The sequence below is a fragment of the Onychostoma macrolepis genome, chromosome 21, assembly GCF_012432095.1.
Source record: "Onychostoma macrolepis isolate SWU-2019 chromosome 21, ASM1243209v1, whole genome shotgun sequence".
NCBI lineage: Eukaryota > Metazoa > Chordata > Actinopteri > Cypriniformes > Cyprinidae > Onychostoma > Onychostoma macrolepis.
Window position 1 is genome coordinate 18269425 of NC_081175.1, and position 15499 is coordinate 18284923.

General features: G+C 39.5%; 1 protein-coding gene across 7 annotated transcripts in view; it reads right to left on the reverse strand.

Annotated features, from left to right (window-relative positions):
• vav2 (vav 2 guanine nucleotide exchange factor) overlaps nucleotides 1-15499 on the reverse strand; it is a 201381-nt gene that overhangs the window by 135420 nt on the left and 50462 nt on the right. For all 7 annotated transcript variants that reach the window (XM_058757388.1, XM_058757393.1, XM_058757392.1 and 4 more), the window contains one exon: nucleotides 1919-2035. In XM_058757388.1, the coding sequence (XP_058613371.1) occupies nucleotides 1919-2035 (117 nt within the window). The remainder of the gene's footprint in view (nucleotides 1-1918; nucleotides 2036-15499) is intronic.

Consider the following 15499-nt stretch of genomic DNA (forward strand, 5'->3'; position numbering starts at 1 on the left):
CCTGAAGCATCATGAGGGACAGGTGTCTCGTAGCTGCTCCACCCAGGAAAGAGCAATGAAGTGCTGATGAATGGAGAGCATGCAGAGACTAAATATTCACACTAAACGGACAGATTTGTGCTCTCTTCTCAAACAAAGCAGGAAACAAGTCATTCAAGCCTCTGTTAAGATTAGGTGGGCTCAAGCATGAGAGTGACAACACTTAAAACAGACACCAACGCATACCGCCATCCCTAAAATGGCCACAGACACATCAACTGTCCCAACTGCAAGGACACAAAAGAATTGAGACTGTCTATTCCAATTAAAGGCACCTTGAGCTTGACAGGCCAGAGAGATATATTACTGCCTGAGGTGAAAGTTCAACGATGTATGCGCTATAGAAAGATTAAAAATGCTTTCTATATCCTTCAGCTCTAAAGCTTTAGAAGCATCAGTCTCTCTTCATTTAAAAGGAGGTGGACGATTTGCATGTATGGCGCACTGACATCGAGCTGCCTACTTCAATATATTATAATGCGCTGCTTGCCCTTAATGGAGAATCAATGACAGGACAAGCCCGTCACCTTCGAGTCGACGCAAACACAATTTACACACTGACATGTGGAGGGTGTGTGTGATTGATTCTGACTGCTTGAGGGTTTTAATATTGTTTTCCGTGTGCTCATTGACTCTCACTCACCGTCTTCCACATTATCCATTAAAGCTCAGCGTCTGGCAAAGGCTTAATCTCACTGTCTACGCCCCTCCCTTTGAGACTTTAAAACGCTCTCATCATCTTGCCGCTCTTTTCTTTCCTGACCGAGGCATTAGAAATGTCCAGACACGCTTGCTGAGCTGTAGTTAACTGGAAGTATTGGATTGGAAACGTTTCAATGGTCGAACAAGTGTTTTGCACCTGTAAATACTTCATGAAGTCCAATCAATTCATGCAACCAGAACGATCAATAACAAGGAAGTTGTCTTCTCTTTAATTCTACTAATCTTTACAGCACTTTTTTCCCCACTAATAACTATTAAAACTATACTGATAATGAGGAAGAACCCATATCCAATATAAACGGAAGACATCAAGCTGAATTAGCACTAAGATACAGAATTAACAATGAGCTTCTATCATGGAGGTCAGTGCATTGACTAAACTGTCATAGTGATATAAAGATCAGGGTTCAGTTGTTCTTAAAGACATCACGTTTTCTCCAATACTTGGATGACCGTCAGAGCAAAGTCAGCATAAGTGTGCTTACGCACTAGAGAAAACTCTGACAGAGCATTCGCCAGTTAGAAATGTGCCTTTTAAGGGTGTGGAAAAAGCTGGAACAATCTGACACCGAGCAGAAACGCAATTTTTTTCTCATCTGCAAGGGGAGTATCATATTTGGGGATCCCAGGCACCAAACTTTGAAAACCCTGGGCTACATGGTACTGTGAATAGTTACGAGATCTTTCCCACACAACTCACCCCTACATCACATTAAAAGCTGATCAGTCACCTAAAACGAGTACTGCTGAAATCCTTAGAAACATGCATAAACACACACACAAACCATATGGTAGTAACACAGATATGCACTGGCACACACAGGCACGCTTGTGACCCCGAGGTGTGTGATAAAATGTGCATGTGAATATTCAAAACGTGCAGTGAAGAAGATAAGACTAGAAGGAAGAAATCCACACAGGGCCGATTAAGCATAGCACACACTTTTATATTATCCCCAGCATTAATGGATTGTGTGTGAGAGTGCTGTAAGTAATGGAACAAAGCTTATGCACAATAGCCTCACTTATGGGTTAATCTCCCATAAAAGTGCACACAACATTAATGTCATTCAGCTGCAGAGACTTAAACATGATGGTGCAAAATGATTAATAGTCTTAGATAACCTCCGTGCTCAGCAAAACCATTGTTTCTCACCTTCCCAAAGTCCCTCACGTCAAAGAGATCGAAGGGCTCAAACAGCTCGCTGTTCCTCAGGCCAAACTTATCATGGCACACTTTCAGGAATGTTCGGATGTTCTTCAAACACAGAAACTGGAAAAGAAGGAGACAAATAAAGAATGTCAGATCATTTTGGTAAGATTTTGATTTCAACCAGATTGTTTTTTAAAAAAGAAATAAATACAAATGGGAAAAACCTATGGGAATATTTCCATATTCAACAGCATTAAAACACTGTCACTTCACAGGCATGGAGAACTCTGACACCATCTCATTTCTGCAGCGTGTGGAGCATATTTAATTTCCTGGAGCCTATTGACAGTTTGCTCATTTCCTTCTTCCTGTACCACTGATTAAGCAAACAGTTATCACACACTGCGATTTGGATCCCCAGGCCCAGGCTTGGCTTAGATAAGCCAATGAGCGTCTGACGGATCGCCTCTGGCATGATCTACCCCAGGCACTGTTCACTTACCAGCCTACAAATCTACTATTCCTTCTGTCCTTAGGGTCTCTAAAGCAAACCTTCTTTCCTGATCCTTCTTTCATTGCACAATCATTACTGTTAGTAACACTGATGACAGTATGACACAACGCTGGCTCCTGCTCCTTATTTGTTTCAGAGAATTCATGCATAAACGTTCCTTGTAATGAGAATTTGTCTAATATAATTGACTTGTGCTGGGTGAAACCAATACAACCACACAAACAGGGACAAAACAATAACAACTTTGTCATTGTTTATTTTCACCCACCAAATGTCAATGAATCATGTCTCATGTTTAATTCATGTATTTGATATAATTCAATTATGTGCATGGGTTCGCATTTCTATGGAGACAACGGTGTAAACAAACTCCACAAATACTGGTAGCTGTGTTCGCAACAGTACACTTAAGGCGAATAGTGAATTCCATACTAGCAATGATTCAGGAGCGAAGGGGGCAGTAAACCAGAGATATTACAGGCATGCCACCATTATTCAGCAGGAATCACAACCCCTATTGTGAACGCCACTAACAGCTCTGTTTCTCGTGCAAAGCGGGACAGAGGAGGCCTATTTGTCACATTAAAGCCAGTACAATGGAGATAACCACCCTTAGAACACAAGCCGGATTAAATTCTCACAGCCGTGATGCCACTTGTAAAACTCGCCCTTAATGAGAGCTGTAAGACAACCCCAAGCGTGTCAGGATCAGCATTATGCTGGAAACACAAGAGGGTAGCTATGCATTGTACATGATGCACAAGAGAATACCAGTTCATTTATCAGAACAGATAAAGACGGCTAAGGATGACTGATAATATGACATCAAGATAAAGGACAAAGAGAATCACAAGACAAAAAGACCACAATAATTATACAAAAGACCTATATATATCATTATATAAAATGTATCTAATATAGCATTATATAAAATATACATTTGCACTTTAGTTAACTAAAATTACATTTTTGTTGATTAAAATCAGATGCCATTTTAGTTCAAGTAAAATTAACTAAAATTCATTAATATAAAATATATACAAATGCCAAAAAACTGGAAACCACATCTTAAAAAATTAAAGACCACTGGGCAAAAGTGCTTAGCGAGCACCACTAAAATAGCATACCCAACAAAAATGTGGGAAGTTTATTGTTCTCATTTTGTATTCCCAGGTGATACAGAAAATGTCCCCCTATAAGACACGATACTACACATTTTGGTGTGCAGTAGCTTGCTTTTGTAGCAGACAGTGGTCTCTTAAAAGAGATGCTTCAGTAATTTCTCTCTCTACCGTTTTTTTCTCTCTCTCTGAGACCAGAATTTCAGTCTGTTCTGAACCTACTAACCGTTAAAAACACACTCTGGCTTTTAAAGTATGAATTTTCCACCCTGTTCGGCTGCATCCAGCTCAGATGAATAGGCTACTGTTTCTTCATGCTAATCACGCCTTTCCTTAGTCTTTCAATTGCTTACGGGAAGCGCAAAGGTATCGCTTTTGGCTGTGCAGTGTCATAGCAGGGGTTTGAGCAAATCTAATGCTCAGAGTGCACACCTCAACCCCAGGCTATGTTTATGTGGCAGTTGCTCTCTTTGCATTAAGATTCTAGTGAGGACTAGTACATGGAAAGATCAGAGCACCACCTGTCTCATTCAGCACAAGCACTCAAATTCTGCTTTTTTCAATAAAAATCAAATAGGAAGAGGAAAGACAGCTCCTGGATAAACAGCTAGAGGAAGAAACCAGGTTACAAAGTGCTGTCATTCCCTAACACTCTCATCCCTCAGGAACGGGTACACACTCAGGGAATAAAGAATTACCCTCTCCGCCTCAGGTGCACCGCCCTCACAGGATATGTCTTCCAAACTGCAAGAGCATCCACTAATAAACTAAATCAACAAAAATTAAACCTTTCATGAAGAGAAGAGAGGGATGAGCAGAAAATAAATCAAGATAGATAAAAGAAAGACAAGTTTAAAGGCAGCAATGAAGTCCTAGGGGAAGATTGTTGTGTCTGAGAAGCAGAAAAAGAAAGTGAGACCGGGGCAAGGGAGTATCACTCCCCATAGAGGCATGAGGAGCACAGATCAATCCAGCCAATGATTCGCTTCAAAAACATGAGTGAAGAAGTCAAAGAGTCAAACAATCTGTCAAGCAGTCAAGCGCTTTAAGCCTTGAAGCAGCGACTCAAAAAGACAGTCAGTCAGGAAGAAGGCAGAAGCAGACAGCGAGTCAGTGGGTGAAGCACTGGAGTCTAGACTGTGGCGAGACGTAGTCAGACAGCCATCAGAGAATCTTCTGTATCTATGGCATGAAGTCTTCAGAGAGCCGTGGAGAAAAAGGCATAAAAGATGTGAGCAAACAGTCAAAACAACAAACCACATAAATGGCCAGATAGTTTTTAATAGATGGCACTGATCACCGGCTAAGGGGGTGCAATCCAGGTGCAAGGGCAGCAAAAATTTCTTTATAAGAAAACTGGCAAAGGGTCGATCCCGAGTCGAGTGGGGATGTGAGGGGGCGCAGCCCTCATTGACAGGCATGGCAGTGGCATTTTGTCAAGCGCTCTGATCCTTTGTCTCGCTCACAGAGAGGAAGCTCCCACTGGAGCATGGTGCCCAGGACAGGTCAAGACAGAGCAAGAAAGAGTGAGGGAATGAAAAGCAAAAAGAGTAAATACACAGGCAAACACACCTCTGAAGAGCCGATAAGGTTGTGGCTGATTAGCTCAAATCTCCTGCAGGATTTCCAGGGTCGCACAGATGTTAAAACCTCTCCGGAGAAAAACCTGACTTCGACTAATTGGAGAGGCAGACACTAAATGAATAATGTATGCTGGTATGCAAATGATAATCTGATAGGATTATCCAAAAGGCCCAATTTATCACAGAAACCCCTCTAAGTCGTGATCAAATCAAATACAGTGTACCTCACAGGAACCCCATCTGCTGTGTAAAAAAACAAAAAAGAGTGCAGAAAACTGCTGAGTTGTCTTCAAAACACAAGACGACTGCTTTCAAAAATGTTCTGCATGGATTACTTTTATACGAATATACATTTCAATTTGTGATAAGGGTGAAAATCTATTCAAAAACAAATGTCCACTTTTCAAGTCGGTCCAGTGAAAAGAGCCAAGAACCAGAACAATTCACAAAACTCCAACTGAGCGGTATGTCCCTCACCATGGCAGGCTTTCTGAAAAGATCCTCTTCCAGCTGAACCAGAGGAATCCTCCATAGAGGAACAAAGACTAGCTTCTAACGGATAATGGAAAATGGCAAGCCCTTTACATTCAGAAGCGTTCACAAAATAAATGGCCCGACCTGGCAAGATAAAGGGAACCGTGTATCAACATGTCCACTGTCAGGGCTCTGGTACAGCACTGTGTGAAGACAATGGGAGCTCTTCAGTGCCCCAGAGCACTATCTGGACTCATCCGTCCAGATTCCCTTCAACTGAGTCAAGAGAATGAATGGATGCCTGACAGTCTGATCTGGTGGAAGACGGGGACACAAAAACAAAGGAAGTCAAAATCCTTTATCATCACCATCTGACCTGATTTCCCATTTCTGTTAAACCTCGATCTGAAATTCCAGAATCATAAATCCCTTTTCTTTTTTTAGTCTCTCAAGCATTTATAAAAAATGCATGCCAGTGTTTTACTTTTGTTTTCTTATATACTCACGTTGTTGCCAGGATACACATTTTGCTGCCTGAGAAGCCTGTTTAAATAAGTTCAATTCTCACAATGTAGAAATACACCGATCACCCTCAGAGACTGTGAAACTAGGATGAAACTCGTCACGCCAGAGGATCTCAACTCATTTTTTTATTCCACAATCCACATTCAGCACTTTTGTTCTTTTGGAGCATGAACATCTTACAGAACTTTAATTTGATCCCTGAATTGCAGAAGGGAGCAATGTTAGGAAGTAGACAGTGCTGCATAAACCCTGTACGACTTCAGGGCTGTCCACTTTCGAATAACTTTAGATTTATTACAGATTAACATCATAACATGCTCTATTCTGGGTATCCAGCAAATCACAGAGAGGTAGAGCTGTAGACACTGGGCAAAGGCCAACTAAGTAATCGGAGGATTAAGTAGCCGGCAAACACATCAGACGCAAGGCTGATGAATGTGGAGAGAAGGGCTGCGGAGAATCACAGACTACAGCCGATCAATGGTGAGGTTATTTATGATGCCAGGGTGGGGAGCTGGGAGCCGCATCCATTTTCCGCAGTCCATTTCTCTCTTTGGGCAGTGGTTCCTCATATCTGTGATTTAGACTCTGCTGTAGGTTCTCATTCTTCTTCCAGAAGACATCTCGAACACATTCTAAGAAGCTAGGCTCCGTTTCTTGTGTTGTTTACTTGGGGAATGGATGCTTCTGTTTATACAAATGCAAAGTGACATTAGCATTGGACACACTCATTTGAAATAATCATACAAAGCAGCACGGCCAAACATTTTTAACAGAGCAAGTGTTCTGTAAACATCATCTTGTACCTCCCTTGCTGTGCGGCCCGCTGCCTATTACACGCCTTAAAAATGCATAACCGAAGGGCACGCATAAAGAGAAAGCATCACTCCACCGCATATGTGCCATCAGCGACAGAAGCCTCTTTAGAAACAGCCAATCCAATTACAGCGGCAAAATCATTCTACAACCATGAAATGGTTTGAGTGGGCGTGTCAGGTTGATGGTAGCTAAAAATATGGGTTATCTGTGATGACAGCAACAGACAACAATCAGTCCTTATTCTAGATTTACAAGATTAATGCTTTGGTCAAAAATTTAGCAAGCTGCTTTTCTACTGCCAATTCTGGCAAAATTCTTTCTAAAACATAAACCTGCAAACATGTTATAACGATCAGTTTTAGTACTTTGAGAAAGAAATACTTTGACAGAAACAAAAAAAATGAAATGTAATGAATTATAATAGTTTGGTTATGGTATTTAAAAAAAAAAAAAAAAAAGCAAGAAAATTGGTTCATAAAAATCGGTTCTTAATTCCCGACCATCATCTTAGAAGACAGCATAATAAGTTGTCTTGTGTAGCTGCTTTGAATGGCCAATTGCAATTACTGGACGGCAAGTGTGCTACAAATAATACGAAGGTCACGCATTAACAAAACACAGCATATAGACTAAGATCTTGATAAGAAGAAGCCATATTAGTAATGATTATAAATGAGAATTGTTGACGATATTGCCAATATCCACAGAGCTGACAGCTTTACCTGTTGTTGTTTAAGTTGTGCACGAAATAGACACAGCTTTTCTGCACTTTCACATCTCCATCATTCATCTCTCTCGCACTGCACAACTGGAGCTGCGTTTAACAGACTGTGTGCGGCAGAGACGAGGACTGTTTGAAACTTTTTTCCACTAAAGCTTTGATGTGCATCGTCTTTTAATTTTAAGTTTAATACGTGAACATAAAAGATCTGATCGCAAAACAATCAGGAAAAAAGGCATTGCATGCAAATTTTTAAGTCATAGCATGTAAATATATATAGTCAGCAGTGGTGACCTCAGCAAAAACTTCACTCGCAAATTAATATTTTTGATCGCAAATGCGACCGTTTTAGTCGCAGTCTGGAGCCCTGGATCAGATGGCTTGGTGTTGTTTGCTGGCAGACCATCCTGTGGAATTCAACCAGTCAGAAGACGACTTCAAATCTGCTGAAGTGTTTCCAGTTAAGAGTGCCATATGCATCAGACATTCAGCCAGCAGTCATTGGGCATGACGTCTGAGGCTGAGACTAACTTATAAGGCAATACTCGCACCTTAAACGCCACACACAATAACCTGCATTGCAACATTTTTTATTACATTTCTAACAAGAAATGTACAGCAAGTATAACTGTAACTAGATTTTTTTTTTTTTACACAAATAAAATCATCAGTTCAGCGGAGCAATATGAGGAGTGTTTTTAATACAGCTCATGTCTGGTTCTGAGAGCAGCTGCTGGCTCTCAGCACTTAGCTGCCATTATCTCAGAGCTAGATAATGTCATTAACATAGAAAATGGCCTCTTAATCACTCAGTTGATTCCATGGCTTCTGTGCATGTCATCATTTAAATAATAATCTTCACACCCAGGCTAAGTCATCACTCAATCACCAGAGACAACATCTATACAACCTGACAAACAGCCCGTTTATAGAGAAGACAAAAACGAAACGAAAGCCACAAATGTGAATATTTACCGAGACAAACAAAGTGAAAAACATACAAATAAATTTTGGACGAGAGTAAATATTTTATTTCAATCTTACAGAAATTGTTCACCCAAAAGTGAAAATTATGGTGTTCCAAACCAACTTGCAATTTTTTTGTTGTTAAAATTCATTTGCAGGGCTGGGCAATAAAACCATAATGATAATTATCGCAATATAATTTTTCTCAATAAAACGAAAACATGAGTTCGATAAATGTTCAATACAGTGTTTACGTGCCAAAAGTGGAACAAAACCATGCCACATGGACCATTTATCTGCTCGGATCAAAGTTCAAACGGCAGCGCAACACAAGGTTAGTAGATCGGATGCGTTTAGTCGCTGATAAGACTCTAAACTAAACAGCGCTGTGAGATCCAGTGTGAAGCACTTGAATTCAGCGACGAACACAAATGTCTTGGTGACTTAAACTAGTTTAAAGCCAGAAGAAACAGCGCTGAGAAACAGGAGAAACACTGTGTGCAACAATACAGTTAGAAGGCTTTTCAATCTACAAATTGCCATCATTTACCATTTACTTTACATTTACTGTAGTAACAACTGTACCATGGTATTGTGGCAGAAATGTGGGATATTCATTGAATTTTACTATATTATTAATACAGACATACTGTATGTTAAATGTATTAAAGGAGTAATGGAATATAATCACAGTATTTTTTTGTGATGAAGCTATAGCTAGATATTGTGCATTTACATTACATTTATTTCGACTACTGTTTTTCATACAAATACCTAGAAACCATATAGTCACATTTTTACCATGGTATTGAGGTGCTATATGTGTGTTTTTAACTGTGGTTATCATGATCTAAATGTATGCTACTATGGAAGACCAACGGTTAATATTAATGAAACTCAAACATTCAGAATAATTAAATTTCATCATATAAAAATGAGGTTGTTACAATTTTTATTGATGTTACATATTTTCCTATTAAGATATTTATTTTAAGGAAAAATGACTGGAAAGAAAAGAATTCAAAAAGTGAAAAGAATTCAAAAGTGTGACGTTTTTGTCATGTTCCGACCATAAAGAGTAGTTTAAAACCACAGTCTTTCACTTAGGAGCAAAAATCTGCCTGTAAACTTGAAAGAAATAATGGTTTTAAATTTATTGTGATAATTATCGATATTGACTGATATATAAAAAAAAATAAAAAATTAATCGTGATAATTTTTTTGGCCATATAGCCCAGCCCTATTTAGTCCCCATTCTTTATTTCTCCATTTAGTCCCCATTTTTATTTCAAAAAGAGCAATTCTGACATCCTTTTAAATATCATCTTTTGTGTTTCAGTTGTATAGGTTTGGATTGAGTAAATGCCAAGAAAAAAAAAATTAAAAAAATTGGGTGACCTATTTCTTTAACTCTTTTGAAAATGAATCTCAGGTTTCATTTTGCATTTAAAACACTGCAAAAAATTATATTCCCAATTGTGAAGCAAAGGAGCCTAGAGGAAAGATTATCCTTATTATATACCTTCATAGAGATCCCAATGAATATTTCAATGCAAACTCCCAAATCTAGAACAGTCTGCCTATATCCTAAAACACTCATTTTAGCATGAATCCAGGCACATGTGTGGGCAGCTCAACTTTGTAGCACTTGCCTAAGTTCTTGGACGTTCTTTTCAGCACTGAGTCATCCTGGCTCATTCAGTGGACACCATTTTAAAAGTGCATGTGTGACCCATTTACATCTATAAGCCAATAACTAATTACACAAAATAATGTTTTATTATAAATATATTTTTCAATATTATAATATTTATAATAATTATAAATTATATAATACAACATTATTATTATTAAGATCTGTTTATATATATATATATATATATATATATATATATATATATATATATATATATATATATATATATATATAAAAATATATACATTACCCTCCCTCAAAATACAGGGTCCCAATATCCTGTTTAAGACACACTTCCTGTTTACACATGCAGTGGAATTTGGTTTGAGAGATTTTTGGCAGCAGCCGCTGGAACTAACAGCAGGAGATAACAGCAGCAGAGGGAAAGACTTCACAATAGGCTGGGCGGCCCTGAGACACCTCTCAGTGGTGCAGGTTTATCTTCTCTCTGTGACAACAACAAACAATCTCTCCTAAAAATCTGCCAAAACAAAACCTATCGTCTCTCCTCCACTCATTTTCATTACGGCACAGTGTAATTTAATTAACTCCCGATAAATCTTTGACATTCTTCAGTAATAACAAGCAAATCCAACGAGTCTGGACCAAAGCCACATGCTGCAGCTGAAAGAGCTTGACGCTGGAAAGAAAATGAGTGTAGGAGAGAGAGAAGGCTTTGTCAGGGGGATATGGGAGAGAGGAGCATGAGCTAGCAGGATCAAAAAGGCACTCCCTATCACTGATCTCACTTGAGAAAGGCAGGAGGTGGGAGAGAGAGTAGGGATCACAGTCTCGCTTTGGCTTCTGCTCACCGGATGCGTTCGTGCTTTCATCAGAAGGCAGCAGATCCAGCCAGGGGCTGGTGAGGAGGATCAGAGCTGCAGCCACACATACAGACCCAGACAGAGAGCCTGGAGCCTGAGAGGAGAGTGTTTTGCTCTTCTAACACTGAAGCTCAATTAGGACAAGCAGCCAGACTAAAAGAGAATGTTTTAATGTGAAAGGCTGTGATGGTAGGGTTGGAAATGCTAATGATTCGAAGCCCTTAGGAGACGTAATGTTAAACTGAAGTGCAAATCCTTTAGTTGTGATCCTACAATAGAGACGACAGACCGCAGCACATGTTGGATGCAATCAAAGTGACATACCTAAAATAGGCACCCCACCCTGCAAAAAAGGAAAACATGCAACATGGTATCAAAACACATGAACTCAAAGTGAGATGAGAGGAATATGGTAGGCTTGGTAAAGATCTTACGATGGTGTTGATCTTACGATGACTCTGAGGGCACATGCGTGCCGGGTAAGTCTAAGTCCAAGGGATTGTGCTTTAAGATGGTGCGTGTGAATTTATCTGCGATGAGCAGTCACACTGTCACTAGACGGACAGAGCCGGCAGCACATTGGTGTGCCTTTAAAAAAGAAAGAGGAAGGGCATGGAGGGGGAAGGAAAAAAAAGAAAAAGATGTCACTCTAGATTTAGCCTAGTTTCCAACATGCCCATTAATTTCAAAGCAGATGGTAAAAAAAAGAAGAGAGGAGGAAAAAAAAAAGCTTTGCCTAAGCCAGAGCGAAGCGCCAAACAAGCAAACGCAAGCTTTAGATGAAAAGAGAAAAAAATGTGATCAGAGCTGAATGGATTTTAGTTCTGCTAATACAATTTAAAGCTAAATCATTTTATGATAACCAGGAGCAAGGTTACATTGTTACTGGTCAGTGGAGATTACGTGTTACCATAACAAGTTTGATTACAGGGAATGGAGGTTCAGGAATAGAAAGGAATAGAAAGGGAAGAGTAAGAGGATAAGAGGGGAAAATAGGAGAATACTGGCACACTTCAACAAGCCCAAACATGCCAAGTGAGCTCCCCTGGTACTATGAGATATGAGAAGGAAATCTTATCCCATCAATTGATAGTTTTCAGTCACGTGACCGGCTCGAAGACTTGGAGGGCAAAACATCCATAGAACTGCTGCACAAGCGTGTCAGTTTTTCATCTGTTTGACTGTTTCCCAGCCGCAAATATTTAGATCACCTCTCAAAATAAAACAAAGGTATTTCTGAACAAAATGCAAGTTTTGGCCATTTGCAATCCATATTAAGCACCCGCGGCAATATTTCAACCATAAACAGTGCGACAAAACATTATATTTATAACAGTAATATTAAAAGTAATATTAATCAGTAATCACTACATTAATGATGCATAGTTTACACAGGCAAGCAGATGAGGCCGGAATATGAACGCAGTCCGCTTAACGGTTCAGTGTTTTCCTTCTAATGGTTTTCTATGGGAAGCCATTTAATGTGAAACTTTGCACATTGCGTTTATATTCTGGCTTCATCCTCTTGCCTGTACAAAATATACATAATCAATAAGGTGTACACTGAATCTCGCCTTTTAATATCTGCGTTTTACTACATTATTACTTGATGCAAACTGCGTAAAAATAGCTGGCGGTCAGTGGAGCAAAGCTTCGTTTTGCCCGCCAGGTGGGCGTTCCTATAAGGGTGTGATGTCACGTGAAAACTATCAATACATCCTATAACTTGTAACAGCAGACAGGTTTTCAACATCTGCCGAGTGTTTCCACTCATGTGTTTTGTCATTGCCTAAATGCAGCTCACTTTATCCCACAACTTGTGCATTTCAGGCCGCCTCTCAGGGATTGTTGGGAAAGATCCTAATAAGATAAAACGCTGAACAAAACAGCAAACAAGCCTTTCACGTTTTAGCCCATTTGAAGGGAGCAGTTCCCATTCTCAAGTCTGTTTGTTACACAGTGGGGTACGTAAAGGGTTAATTCGTCCAAAAATTTAAAATCTGTCATCATTTAGCCTCATGTTCATCCAAAACTGACTTCTTCATAAAAGACTTCCTTTCTTCTGTGCAAGACAAAGAAGGACATTTGGCAGAATGTTCAGACAGTTTTTTAATACAATGAAAGCAAATGGAGAATGACACTATCAAGCTCCAAAAATGACATAACCAACAAAGGGTGCTATATTCAAAGTCTTCTGAAGCCAAACAATAAAGAAAGGAGCAGACCAAAATTTAGGCAAGTTTTTATTTGCTGAAAATGTTACCCCCACATAACTCCCATCTCATTCCCACTTTAGCCCATTCATACCTTGATATGTTCACAGCACCATTCTGGTGACATCATTAAATTTTGTGGAAGCTAATTCCACCAGTTCTGGTCGTGTGGTGCTAAATAAATATTCTATTATACTAAAATTCATCTGGTGTGACAAAAGAGTTGACTCTGCTAGTGATTCGCAAAGTAGGATAACAGTGTGCCCCTGTTCTTTCCTCTCAAATCCATCACAAGCTCTTAGGGGCCAGGGAGCATGTCATTTATTTGGAACATAACTAGGAATGTAACACTATTTGAACATGTTTTATCTTGTACTCATAACACGCTGGTGTGAAACCTAATAAAACTTTTGATCAATATGAACAAAGAGCGTATGAGCAAACGACTCTGTTTATTATCTCCTATCACTACTGCAGAGTAATTCAAAGTCCTGATCTTTAAATACGCACATAAATAAGTGCATGCCTGTGAGATGTTGCATATCCTGTTCATATTTCCACCTACACTTTGAAATTTGAACAAAGAGGACATGAAGAATCCCAACAATCCACAGATCTCTTCCTATATTATTCCAGCCTGAACTTGCGGAGATTCCTCCAACAAAGCAAACAGATGCCGCCGCCAATAAAATCACTGCATGGTGCAGCATTATCCAGAGTCTTGGATGATCTAATCTCGTATACCCCTATATCCATTTTCTTTGGGTCGCTGCCATTACTCACCCTTCAGGATTGACAATAAACTATGAAGGATTCACGCCCCGAGGTATTCCTATTGCAAGGAAACCCCATCCATTTAAGACCAAACAATATAGCTGACAGCAAATACAGTTTTGTTTCTCTTTAAATTATAAAAAAAATAAATAAATAAATAGGTTTCTCTCCCTGCCATCTAGCAAGTGAAAGGACTGGAATCGCTCATCATATAATTGACCTGTTTTATTGCAGAGTATGTGGGAATGCCCCAGGAGAGCCTATAAATACTCTGGGCTGAGCTGGAAAACTCACCTCCACTGGTTTGCGGTCTTTCCTCTGAGGCGAAATATAAATACGAGCTGTGTGATATTTATCTGCATTTTGCATGACTCACAAAACATCTGATGATTTACCTCGTGTCACCGTGGTAATAAGACACTTCTCACGAAGCCTTAACCAAACAAAGGGCTGTGATTTTTTATGGCTGTCCCCATCTGATGACATCATCCCAGCCTAAAATGGCACAAAACAAATCTTATCTAGACATAAATGATATAAAAATGCAAAAAAATCCCTTCATCTTTACACTGACAATGAAAATAGCTGCACTTCCTACTCAGAACAAAATGTGCAGCATTTTCATACTTTCCTTTGCTCCACGCTGGAGAAAAGATCAGGTTGAAGATAAACAGTCCAAAACTGGCACTTTGCTGACTTGCAGTAATATTAGCACTACGAGTCCATCAAATGGATCACTATCTGAACTATTCCACCAGCCCCTGCCAAAGTCTTAATCCAACAACCAATCCACACCTTGCGCTGCTTACTCAAATCTCAGCGCTATACACACTTGAAACAAGTCCGTATGGGACTCAACTCAAATCCATGGCATGGCTAGGTGACAAGAGCATAGACAACCTCTCTGAAGTGTCCTGACATTTACAGGACATGAATAATACAGTGAGTGACTTTCAGCAAAGCTGTATACCATTTCAAAGGCTATCCAAGTGACTTTTTGCTGGTCTGCATTTCAAAGAGACAGGAACGACAGCAGAGGCTGTATTATATGGCCATTAATATAGAGATATAATTATGTAGACTCAGATGGGGGGTAATGGCTGCGAGCAGAATGCCTATCAATCCATCCGTCTGACTGTCTGTACATCAATCAATTCGTAGAGGTGCCGGACGTGAACATACATATAAAAGCACTTCCAAGCTACTAAAAGAACATATTTCCTTCCATTAGAGAAAACCTGCAATAACACTGATGTTATGGCCTTGCATGGGATTGAATTATAAATATATTCTATGCGAACATTAGTAATTGTAATGATGCAGTAGAATTAGTTCTTTAAATGACTGAACAACA